Genomic DNA, 13,684 nt, shown 5'->3' on the forward strand with positions numbered 1-13,684 from the left:
TTGTCCACAAACGTGGCGTTCAACATCGTGAAGGAGAAGACTACGTCCGGTCTATTGAGGCATTGTAAAAAACGTATAAAAAACCACCGGCTATGAACAAGGTATATTTGATATGTAGATTGTTCAATTTACAGATGTCTGAAACTGGATCTATTTTTCATCATATAAACGAGTTCAATATAATTGTGAGTCAACTCAATTCTGTGGATATTAATTAAGAAGATGAAATTAAGGCGTTGATTTTGATGTCATCTCTGCCCGAGTCTTAGGATACTGTTGTTGCTGCGATAAGCAGTTCCCGTGGATATGAGAAACTGAAGTTTGATGAAATCTGTGATGTCGTTCTTAGCAAAAGTATTCACAAACGAGAAGTAGGAGATTCATCGGGCAGTGCTCTCAGCATTGATCGAAAGGGGAGAAGTAAGAAGAAAGTACAAAATCAACATGGTTGATCAAAATCAAAGAATCAAGGAAAATCAATGAACAGATCAAACGTGACTTGTTGGAAGTGTGGAGAAAAAGGGCACTTTCGGACGAGCTATACAAAGCCAAGAAGAAACATAATCAGAAATTTGGAAATGACAATGATTCTATAAATTCAGCAGAGGACATTGGGGATGCTCTAATCCTTAGTGTGAACAGCCCGGTTGAATAATGGATTTTTGATTCTGGTGCATCTTTCCATTCGTCTCCAAGCAAGGAGTTGTTCCAAAACATCAAATCTGGAAATTTTTGAAAAATATATCTTGCTGATAATAAAGCCTTAGAGATTGAAGAAAAGGGGGATGTTCGCATAAAGACCACCTCGGGAACCCAGTGGACATTAAAGGATTTCAGATATATTGGTGGGATCAAGAAAAATCTGATCTCTGTTGGTCACTTGGATAGCACGGGATATGCAGCAGAGTTTGGGAAAGGTTCGTGGAAGATCGTGAAAGGTGCTATGGTAGTAGCTCGTGGCACCAAATATGGAACCTTGTACACCACTACAGGGTGTATAAACATGGCCGTTGTTGCTAAAGGTGTTTCCGGTTCATGTCTTTGGCACAACAGACTTGGACACATGAGTACTAAAGGAATGAAGATGTTGGTTGAATAAGGAGCATTAGAGGGTCTGAAGTCTGTTGATATCGGTCTTTGCGAGAGCTGTGTTATGGGCAAACACAAAAAAAGTAAGCTTCACAAAGACTCCTAGAGAGCCAAAGAAAGTGCGGTTGGAAATGGTCCATACAGATGTTTGGGGACCATCTCCAGTATCATCACTTGGAGGATCCAGATTCTATGTTACCTTCATTGATGATTTTAGCAGGAAGGTATGGGTTTACTTCTTGAAGCATAAGTCAGATGTGTTTGCAATTTTCAAGAAGTGGAAAGCTGATGTTGAGAATCAGAACGGTTTGAAAGTCAAATGCCTAAGGTCTGACAATGGAGGAGAGTATGACAAATCAGAGTTCAAGGAATTATGTGCAGCTGAGGGAATCAGATTGATGAGAACAGTTCGTGGAAAGGCAAGGCAGAATGGAATTGCTGAGAGGATGAACAGAACATTGAATGAGCGTGCAAGTAGTATGAGGATACACTGTGGGCTGCCCAAAACACTTTGGGCGGATGCTGTAAGCACAGCTGCATACTTGATCAACAGGGGACCATCAGTTCCTTTAGGGTTCAAGATTCCAAAGGAGGTGTGGACAGAAAAAGAACACAAGTACTCACACTTGAGGACTTTGGTTGCGCAGCTTATGTTCCTGTTGATCCAGAAAAGACAGACAAGCTTTACACCAAGGCTATGAAGTGTTACTTCATAGGATATGGTTTTGATTTGTTTGGTTACAGGTTTTGGGATGACAAGAATAGAATAATCCTGAGACATTGTGACGTGACATTTGATGAGTCTGTCCTGTACAAGGACGGAGAGCAAAAGGTTCTAGAGATTACAAAGTAAGTGGGAGTTGAGGTTGAGTTGGAGAAGACTAACCCAAGAGATGTCGAAGCAGATACTCAACCAACTCCTACTGAAGAATCTGAAGTGGAGCATGTTACACCTGAGCAGGTGTTAAGGAGATCATCCAGATCCATCAGGGCACCAGATAGGTATTCACCTTCATTATAGTATCTATTACTGACTGATGAGGGGGAACCAGAGTCTTTTGATGAGGGCCTACAGGTGGAGGATTTGATCAAGTGGGACCAAGCCATGGATGATGACATGAGGTCACTTGAGAAGAACGAAACATGGGTGTTGACTGAGTTACCTGCAGGGAAGAGAGCTGTGCTGAACAGGTGGGTGTTCAGAATCAAGACCGAACCAGATGGAAAAAGAAGGTTCAAGGCTCTTTTAGTGGTTAAAGGATATTCACAAAGGAAAGGTATTTACTATGCTGAAATATTCTCTCCTGTTGTGAAGTTAACCTCTATTCGAATTCTGTTGAGTGTTGTTGCATAGTAGAATTTGCATCTAGAGCAAATTGATGCAAAAACAATGTTTTTACATTGAGATCTGGACAAAGAGATCTATATGCACCAATCGGAAGGATTTGTGGTTCCAGGCAAGGAACACATGGTGTGCAAGCTCACCAGGAGCTTGTATGGACTAAAGCAAGTACCAAGGCAGTGGTATAAGAAGTTTGACTCCTTCATGACCAAGAGTGAATTATGCAAAGCTGAAAAGGATCCTTGTTGTTACTTCAAGAAATACACTGATTCATATGTGTTTATACTCTTGTATGTGGATGATATGTTGATTGCAGGATCTAGTATGAGGGAGATTAACAATCTGAAGACAAGGTTGTCTGCAGCATTTGAGATGAAAGATTTGGGTCAAGCAAAACAAATTTTGGGGATGAAGATTTCTCGGGATAGATCTGCTGGCACTTTAAATCTATCTCAGTAGTTTTACATTGAGAAGGTGCTGAGCATATTTAGGTTTAATGATGCTAAACCCAGGACTACTCCATTGGTAAATCACTTTAAATTTTCAAAGGAGCAGTCACCCAAGACTGCCGAGGAGCGTGATCACATGGCACTAGTTCCATATGCTTCAGCAGTTGGTAGTTTGATGTATGCTATGGTCTGCACTAGACCAGATATAGCACATGCAGTGGGAGTTGTTAGCAGGTACATGGCGAACCCTGGGAAAGAGCATTGGGAAGCTGTGAAGTGGCTTCTGAGATATCTATGAGGTACATCTAGTACTTCACTTTGTTTTGGCAAAGGCAAGGTGACTCTACAGGGTTTTGTGGATGCTGATCTTTGTGGGGATGTTGACTCGAGCAAGAGTACATCCGGGTAGATTTACACCATAGGTGGAACAACAGTGAGTTTGATGTCCAGGCTTCAGAAGTGTGTTTCTCTTTCATCTACTGAAGCTGAGTATGTGGCAATAGCTGAATATAGGAAAGAGATGATATGGCTGGCAGATTATCTTGAGGAATTGGGCAAGAAGCAGAGCGAGAATATTCTTTACTTAGATAACCAGAGTGTCATACAGTTGGGGATCCAGTCTATCATTCGAAGACAAAGCACATCAGAAGGCGATACCACTTCACTCGCATGGCAGTGGAGGATGGTGATATGTGGTTGGAGAAGATAGAGGGTTCAAAGCACCCGGCAGACATATTGACGAAATGTGTTGATTTTGGGAAACTAAGGTTATGTAAAACCTCGGTTGGTCTTCTGTAGTTGTTGCTATAGATGTTGCGGTGCGGTAAAGATGTTGATGATGAAGACATGTTTTTTTAGAATGTATTTTTTGTAAGAATGAGTCAGTCTCCAAGTGGGAGAATTGTTAGGTAGTGGAGCTTGATTAATTTTAGGCTTTCCTATTTATTCTCTATTTTAGGCTTTCCTATTTATTCTCCATTTATTCTGTGTAAACAAAACTACTCTGATTTATTAATATAAATATACCTCACCGCCGTGGAAGCTTACTCACGGGGTGTTACCACGAAATATTGGGTTTTCTCTTTCTCTCTCTAGATCTCTCATCTCTTTCTCATGAAAGTTCTTGTGTTCTTCATTCATCTAATGTGTGTGCATGAATTAGATCCTAACAAAGTCATGGCTGAAGAGTTAGTTCCCGATGCACACCTCATCCCAGACCCTTCTGTCCAAATATTAATTTCCAGAAACTTGTCGTAACATATTTGCAGGGCAGACTTGTTCCCCACAATAATTCCGAAAATAAAAATTAAGTCTTACTTGTTTAAAAAGGTCCAATTAATGTAGGGGTGTTTTGGGATTTTAAGGGTGTATCATATATTGATTTTAAGTCATTTTACATCCATTACCCCAATCAAAAACCCCCATCCTCAATTAGAATTAAAAAATATAAGCTCTCCCTTCTCTCTAAATTCTCTCTCTAGTCAAATCCTCAATTGAAGAACCTTGAATCTCAAAGGAAGAGGATTGAATTCTCGATGTTTTCAACGTAAATTTCCTTGATTAGTCTTCAATAAAGTATGGTGATTTCATCCTTATATATTCTATCATTGAAGGATCCAATTTCAAAGGCTTTTCATAAGAGCTGAAACAACTTTAAAACCTATTTCGAATTCTAAGAATGAGTTCTTCCATTAGAAGGTTTAAATTGATGATTTATGATTTTCCCCTTTTAATTGATGGTTTATGATGAAAAATTCCATTAACCCATGTATTTATTGTGACTAGGAATTCATTGTGACCATACATTGTTCAAAAAGACGTTAAATGAATGTCAACTACTCTTACTCATAGTTGGTGATACCTCGAGATAAAATCAATCTTCAAAAAGTTACCCGCCTCTTAGAGTTGGTCAAACATTTTAACGCTCCGAAAGTTCCTTTGACTTAGACTAGATATTTGACTATTAAATAATGTTTAAAATGATATTTGAAGACCTATATTAATGTATTAAATTCAACTAGAAAAGGGTAGAGCCAAAACGGCAAAGAAAGGTTTTGACGTCCGAAAACTAGCTAAGTTGAACTAGTAGAGGTCCCTACGTTTGGTGAAGGTTTGGCAGTGTCAAAATGAGGTTCAAAACTTGTAAAAATACTTTAACTAGCTAGAATATATGTCAAAGGGTCAAAAAATCCAGTAAAAACTTCAAAAGTACAGATTGAAGGGTCCTTGAGCAGGACCCAAACCTTGGCAAGCAAGCTGCGAAAGCAGCTTGCGACAACCAAGATTTGGAGCCCCCTTTCGTGTCGCGAAGCCAACAATTGCGAGGAAAATTTTTTTCTCGCGACGCAGGATTTGACGAGGCGCACTGCCTTGACCCAAATTCTTAGAAAAAGAATTGGAATTGGCCCCACGGAGTGCAGCCACTTTAAGTAAATTTATCTTCTCAATAAGACCCATTTAAGTGAGTGTTCTTTTAGGTATTTTAGAGGACGAGTTTATCAGGATTTTAGGTCAGTTTTATACAACTTTCACGCACTTCAGATCAGATTAACGAATCCCTCTCATCTCTCTCAAAAACTCTCTCTTTTCAAACTCCATTTAAGAACAAGTATATCTTGAGGAGAAGAGGAAGACTTCATGATTTTCATTTTAAATTCGTGGAATATTCGTCAATAAGGTATGGGTTTTCCACTCATGAATTCCTTTCCCCAAGAGGGACTTTCAAAGAGGATTTCCAACATTACTCTACAAGTGTGCTTTCTTCCAAACATGAGATTTACGGCTAATGATGAAAAACTATGATTTGTTATGCTTAATTAAGTATGTATTGTTGGGTAATTAAGTATGTATTTTCTCCCTATAAAATGAATTTGATTATGTTATGTCTATTACTTAAAGTCATGAAAATATAGTGATTGGAACTATAGTTGAATGAACTCATAAATGAAATCTTTCCTTTAAGCCTAACTATGAATTGGTCTTGTCTATGACTATAGTTGTTGGGATTGGTTATATTATTTAGTATTTCAAAATACTATTGGATTATTGTTATGAATTGAATGTATGTTCTTGATGAAGATTATTGGAAGCAATTTAGTAAGTATTCTAGAGTCATAATTTTTCTATTATGTTGATGTTGGCCTATAATTTATGTTTTTATGAAATTGAAATGTATATAATGTTCTGTGAACATACAATGGCCTATGAATATTTTAAATGTGAAATCATGGTAAGTATATGATAATGCAAGTTGATATTGTTTATCTTGTATGCCTTACACAATATGATTATGATATGTTACTCTCACAAATGAAGTTGTAACAAAAGGAAATTCTCACCTAACCTTAATGAGCTTACGATCATGTTTATACAAGGAAATAATATCCTATGACCTATGATAAGATTTATGGATAAATTATGACTTAAAGTTTATTCACAAACGAACTTTAGCTTAGCATCGATGAACTAGATATGATAGGTGTCGCTCCCCTATTTGGAAGGTAGGTCCACAATGACTCCAATGAGATAGAGGCTGCTATGTAACTTGGAATTATGGGTCTCTAATATTTAATTATGTGTCTCTAATATTTATCCTAGATCTTGAACTACGTTTCCATTATAGAAATACTAGTTAGTTGAACCACCTAGGAAAGTATGTTCATGTTCAGTTCTACTTTCACCGGTAGACCACCTTTTTTTTGTGTGGGGTGTCATGACACCAGATTCATTGTTTAGCTCACATTGTCTATTTACATTAAGGCGATTGTTCCCTTAAGTAAAATGAAATACAAGAAATTGACATTAACTAGGGTGAGTTGGCATGTCCACTTAATATAGGTAGATGTATGGGACTTTACTAGACATTGCACAAGTTGACTCTAAATGAAGTCCTAGGAGATTGTTCTCATGTAATTTGAATATGGAATGTATAATGATTATTATATATGATGTTTCTATTATATAATATTTTTTATGTAAATGAACATGAAATAGTTCATGATGCGATATGTGATGATGACTACTTATGATGTAAGTTGTATAAAGCAAAGCATTACTTATCGTCTCCTATCTTGTTTACTTAATTATATGGGGTTATGGGGCTTCACGTGATCATTGCACTTGTAGGCTTGCGATGGTAACATTGGTAAGTATTTTGTTTGTTTTGTTTAAATGAACTATTGAACATGAAAATGTTAATATGAAATTATGATGATTATGTCTTTGGTTATAAACATGTTTTATGTTGTGGTGATCCTTACTTGAATATGCTCTATTGTATATGCATCAAAGGTTTTCAAATGACTTAGCATTCTTTCTAAAGATTTGGTCCTTTTCATGCATGTCCTTAAATGTTTATGTGCATATACCCATACATAGTACATGTGGCATACTAACCCCTTAATTTATAGTACTATAAAATAGATTGAAAAAGCTTGCAAATCTTTCTCCAAGTGTTGGTAGGTCCTTATGTTTGGGGATGCACTCTTTTCATTATTCTCGATTATGAGGACTTTAGTAGTTTTAGGAATACTCTTTATTCCATTTTTTTGGATTTCATTATAGTAAGGCATATATGGCGTATTAACATGTTATTGGCTAAGTCCAATATTTTCGGGTGGATGCGTTAAAGAGGAATATTGTAGAGAGAAGAGAGTAGTGGAAGACTGATGATTTTATTTATGAAGGCAAATGCCTCTTATATACACATACATAATGACCTTTCATCTTTACTAAAAGACGATTGGCCTTTACTATTTACACAGTAACTTGACCTTGTCTATTTACATAGTACCTTGACTCTTACTATTCATGATTATTACCTATTAACACTATTTACTTTACGACTTTTTACAAGAAAACAAAATAAACTTTGGCCAAATGGCCGACAATGACTATGACTAATTTTGTATATATATTTTTATGTCTAATTTTCCTTATCTTCTTCTTCTCAACTTACTCCAGTTGTACGTCTTGGATTATGTCATCACCTTTGTTGCACTTGGAACATATATGGTCTGGATATTTGTGACCAATTAGCTTGCAATATCTTGTCATTAGTTCTTCCGAGATGAATCCTTGTTTTAGTGCTCTAGTTGTTGGAGTAGCTTCTGGTTTTAATAAGGATAAAATCGATTTCTGGAATTCCTCCATATTTGTTAGTCTTATCTCTCGTGAATTGGCATATATCATTAAATGATCTCTTGAATAATAGCTCCATATAACATTTCCTTGTAGATAGTTGTTAGCTAATTCTTGTATGGTAGTTGATAGCCAAATTATTCTTTTATTTGCATAAAAACTGGGTATCTCAATTTTTGGTATCTCTGGCTGTTGCCCTATGTCTTCCGGTATTATCATTTCTCGCGTTAATCCAATTTTTACTATCTGGATTATTGGTTTTATCTCATCATAAAGTATCTCAGTTGGTGCTGTATAAAATTTTATAAAAATTAAATTTCCTTTTGTAATTCTTTTGTATATTAAAAAGGCTTTGTGGATCTCCGGGATTCCACTAATCTCTGTACCATCATATGTATATACCTTATTAAGTAATCCGTAACTGTAACAGGTTTTAACAAAGTTTGGATTGGTTTTAGGTTGTGCAATTAACTTATTATAGCCTTGCAATTTTTGGGTGAAATAATCTTGGGATTTTTCTGTGGTTATGGTAGATTTGGGTTTAAGATTTAAAAAGTTTTGGATTTTGTATAGGTTTTCAATGTAAGTTTGGTATATATGGTTATATATTATCTTTTCTTTGTGTAGGTTGGCTGCATATGTAGATGTTTGTGGTGCTGGGGTATCTACTATCTGTGCCTTTGGAATAAATGGTTTTGTAAATAAGTTGTTTAAGTTTGTATTTTTTGATGTAGTTTTTTCCATAGTTGCTATACTTGTACCTGCAATACTAGCAATGTTAATGTTATGGGTTTTAGGGAGTTTCCCAACGTCTCCTTGTAGCTCTGGAATTTTAGCGTCTTCTGATCGACGTAGCTCCACATGTTTATAGTCATGCTGCTGACTATTAGCTTTAAAATTTTGTAACTCTTTTCCCATACTGTCCACCTTCGTAGAATGTGTAGTAATGGCTTTGAGTATTTCTTCTATTGTATCTGGTTCAGTTTGAGTTTCTTTTTCTTGATAGGTAGTCTGGTGCATTTTTATATCCAAATGTTAATACATTCCATTCATAGAATCCTTGTGGTACTGTGAATGCTGTTTATTGTTTAAATTCTTCTTCTAGTTTTAGATGGTAAAATCCTTATTTACAGTCAAATTTGCTAAAATAATTGTATCCTTATATTTGTCTTATTTTAAGTATTTTATTAGGTATTGTATAGTTATATGTTTTAGTTTTGGCATTTAAGTTTCTGTAGTCTATAACCATTCTACTTTTGCCTCTTTTTTGTTCACTGTGTTTTATAACTATAAATGCTGGGCTTGTATGTTTACTATTACTTTCTTGTATATGATTTTTTTCTAGTAATCATTTATATGTATTTTAAATTCTTGTAAATCATCAAAGTTATATTTTAACGGTTTTTGTGTTATTATATTATTTTCATCTATTAGTTCAATTTTTACTTTTATTTTATGTTTTTCCCATCCTTGTAATGGATTTTCATTATATAATTATTCTAGTTGTTCATTGATTATTTTAATTTTGTCTATTGCAAATATAATGATTTCTAGTTGTGATATTTGTTTTTCATTTATATTTTCCATCTCCTGGTTTATTTTTTCACTACCTTTAATCCATTCTATAGATTGTCGTTGTTTATTTTTTACTCTTTTTGCTCCTATTTTATGGCCACATGGCGTAGTAAGCCACCAGTGTGTTTTTGTTATTATATGTGGGTAGAATCTATCTAAAAATGGCATTCTTAATAACATATCTTTTGTGGTAAATTCAAAATTATACATTTCTTCTGTTTTTAGTATTTTATCCCATATTTGTATTTTTATATTTTTTGCTTTATATTTGATCATACTTCCTTCATTTTTAAATCTTGTTACTACCATAGGTGTTTTTAATTTTTCCCATTTATCATCTGGTAAGCAATTATATTTACATATATTCGCTTCTGCTCCTGTATCTATCATAGGTGTATAATATCTGTTGTGATATCCTTCTACAATAATTTTTGCAAGTATAAATATTTTCATTAATCATTTTGTTATTTTATAATTATTTTCTTATTTTGACAGGTTATTGTTAATTGTTCATTTTCTATGTTGTACGGCTTAACTTTCTCTAACCATTTTATTCCTAATGCAATATTATGGTTTCCTTGGTATATTTTGAATGGTATTACTAAGGGTATTCCTCCTATAATTTTTTTTTTTCTGTTGTTTCTTCATTTATGTTTACTATGTCACTAGGTAATCCAGGGCATATGTGTTGTTTTTATAATTTCTTCTTCTAATACCAACTCTCTTGTTATATAATTTTCCTCTTGTTCTGTATTTATTAAGATTTTATATTTTCTTTGGTCTACTATTCCTGTTATGAAATAATGATATGGTGTTATTTCTTCCTTATCTAATAAGTTTTGTGGGATATCATAGTTCCTTTTAGATGTACTCATTCTTGATGAGGTAGCTCTTGTTAACGTATTTGGTACGCTTGAAGTGCTTAATCTTTCTTTTACAATTTCTAAATATTCTTCTATGTCAATTTCTTTATAGCTATATTCATTATTGTCTATTACAGTAATTATTTTTTCAAAAGGATTTTCTATTTTTATTTTATCAATTTTATTTCTTGCTATTATTTTATGCTTTGTTGTTAATATATATAGGTTTTTACATTTTGCTGTAAATACTTTGCTACCTGGTGCTAGTTCTATTCCAGACATTTTCCAATATAGAACTAATGATTTATCTATATTCTTATATGTTAATGGTACTGTATAATTAGTACTTATTATAAATTTAAATTTTTGATATATTAAGTTTCCTTTTACTGCACTAATTACGCTTTTTTCTATAGGGTGTATAATTCTGTCATCTGCTAAATATATTTCAATAGATGATTCTATTTCTTCCCTAAAACAAGCTTTTATTAATATTTCTGTCCCTCCTAGATGTATATATTTTATTGGTGTTTTAGCTTTTATATCTTGTATTTCTTTGTTTATTGTTCTTTTATTTAGTATAGGTATATATGCTTTTCCTCTTGTATATTTGCAATCTATGATATGTTCTTTCTGACTAACCACATAGTATTCTTCTTTTTGTCTCTTAAACCAATTTCTTAAAGTAGGTATTTCAAGTACTTTTTCAACACTTAAATCTAATTCTTTTCCCTTTATTTGTTCAAATATTGTATTATCAAATATAATTTTTTGTTCTGATAATTCTTCATTTTGATAATCTTCTTTGGATATTATTTTTATTTCACCTTCAGACATTATATTTCTTCACCTATTTCATCATCTAAATTTTCTTCTCCATTTTCATTTTCTATATATGATACTTCATATATGCTGTCGTTATCACTTAATTCATAGTCTATATATTCTATTTGCATATATTTTTCATTGTCTATGATTAATTCTGCTATTTGTTTTCTTTTTGGATCTTTTGGTAATATACAGTTCTTAGCTATGTGTCCTATCTTTCCGCAATTGTAACAAGTACATTGGGATATTTTTCTCTTTGGTTTATATTGTCTTTTTACTTTATAATTTTTTATATAATACCTTCGTCTTGGTTGTTTATATTTATACTTAGTTTTATTTTTTCTATAATTTTTATATCTTTTGGATTTTTGTTTTTTATTTGTACATCCAAATTATGGTGTAAATCATTGAGATAGAAATTTTATTCTAGCTCCTAAAGTATCTACCATTCCTTCATTATTCCAATCCTTTATTATTTTTGTACTAAATGGCTCTGGTAATTTTATAAAATATTGTTTTCTAATTTCTTTTTGCTTCGTCTAAATTGTATTTAACTTTGTAATAATATTCTTTGAATGCACAAGTATATTCTTCTATATAACACATTTTACATATAGTTAATTTTGTCATAAGTTGTCTATTTATTATTTTCTCTCTATTTTGTTGTCTTATATCTGTGATCATACCTCCAAATTCACTTCTTATTGCTGATACATATTTGTCTAGTATATCTATTTTTTGTTGATAGAGATCCATCCATTTTCTTATCATTCCTAAGTAATTCTAAACTTTCTGGGGGTAGATTTTCTATCCATAATTTTGTTGTTCCTACGAATGTTCTTTCTATGTATCTTGATATTTTTGTTGTTTCTATTTTGTTATCTATTAACTGTTTAGATATATTTCCTGTCCATAGTAATATTTATTTATTTATGTCTGTGACACAATCTAAATCTAAGAAATTATATTGTTCACTTATTGGTTTTGGTATCCAATTTTTCTTTAATCTACTTTTCCATATTGCATTAACTCTATCTATTTGTTGATAACTTTCTGAATAATAAGTTGGTGATGTCCATCTAGGACTAGCTCTAGGACTATTTCTGGGACCAGTATCTGGGGTTTTGACTCTTGACGTACTGGGTCTATTCATATCTCCTGTGTTTATTTCCAATTTTTTTATTTTATTTGTCTGTTCTAAGATTTCTGTATATGTCTCACTTATGTCACTTATTTCTGATTTTTGGTCATTTTCATTTTCATCTATTTCATTTACTTCATTTACCTCAATATCTTCATTTAATTTTTGTTCCATTTCTTTTATTTCATTAGTTAATTCAACCTCTTTATCTTTTTCCTTTTCTTTTTGTTTAGTTTCATATAATAATTTTAACTTAGCTAATTCTTTTTCTAATTCATCTATTCTTGTATTTTTTATCTCTTCTAAATGTTGTACTTCTTGTTTTGCTTGTATCTTTATTTTTTCTATTTCTTTTGATTTGTCTATTTCTTCATTTTCTTTTGTTATTCTTACCATAGCTGTTAGGCTATCTTCTAATTTTGCTGTTTCTTTTTCTAACATTAGATCTAGGTTATTTCCTATTTTCTTATATCTTCTTCCTAGATTTGAAAATATTATTTTTATTATCATTCCGTCTTGGTTTTCATATGTCTTTTCGTCTACTGCAAATTCCTCTTTGTTCATTATAATTTATGTATTATATTATGTTGTAATTCATATTCAAGACAATCTAATTCTAATTATAACATTAATATAACTTTCATTTTTGCTAGTATTGATTTATTACATACTCCTGCTAATATATTTTCTTCTAACCTTCTTTTTCTATGTTGTAATTCTTGTTCTTTTTCAGTTATTTTTCCCATTATTTTTTCTATTAATTGTTGTTTATATTTTTCTTTGTTCATACTGTTTTTTCAAATAACAAACATATTTGTATTCTGTTTTCGAAATTATATTTATCAAATGATCTTTTTTATCGTTATCTATTTTGAGTAGTTGCGATAGTTCATATTCTATATACAAGGGTCTTAATTTTTTCCATATCTTTCGTACCTTTTTATGTATCTTGGTTCTTGTTATTTTGGTTTCTTTACTTATTGTATTATCCTTCATAAAATGTTTTTCTATAATATTCCCTTTTAAGTAGATTTAATCGTTGTATTTCATTAGCGTTGTTTATAATATATTCTAGATGTTCAACTTCTTGAGTTCTTAAATAATCGAATAAATTTTCAATTAGTAATTTTTCATGTAGATCTATATCTTCTATAGTTTTTACCCAATATTGTAAATATTCGTAATTTATCATTAGTCTATATCTATATCATTACATAAATCATACATATCATAATAAAGTTCATCCTGTATACTTTGT

General features: G+C 32.5%; 1 protein-coding gene across 1 annotated transcript; it reads right to left on the reverse strand.

The window, feature by feature from the left end:
* Positions 1 to 6,613: 6,613 nt before the first annotated feature.
* On the reverse strand, positions 6,614 to 13,443 carry LOC138347205 (uncharacterized). Its single transcript, XM_069294905.1, has one exon. The coding sequence runs from the start codon at positions 9,037 to 9,039 to the stop codon at positions 7,834 to 7,836; it is 1,206 nt and encodes a 401-aa protein (XP_069151006.1). The 5' UTR covers positions 9,040 to 13,443; the 3' UTR covers positions 6,614 to 7,833.
* Positions 13,444 to 13,684: the final 241 nt, after the last annotated feature.

This window comes from Solanum lycopersicum, chromosome 3 (assembly GCF_036512215.1).
Source record: "Solanum lycopersicum chromosome 3, SLM_r2.1".
NCBI lineage: Eukaryota > Viridiplantae > Streptophyta > Magnoliopsida > Solanales > Solanaceae > Solanum > Solanum lycopersicum.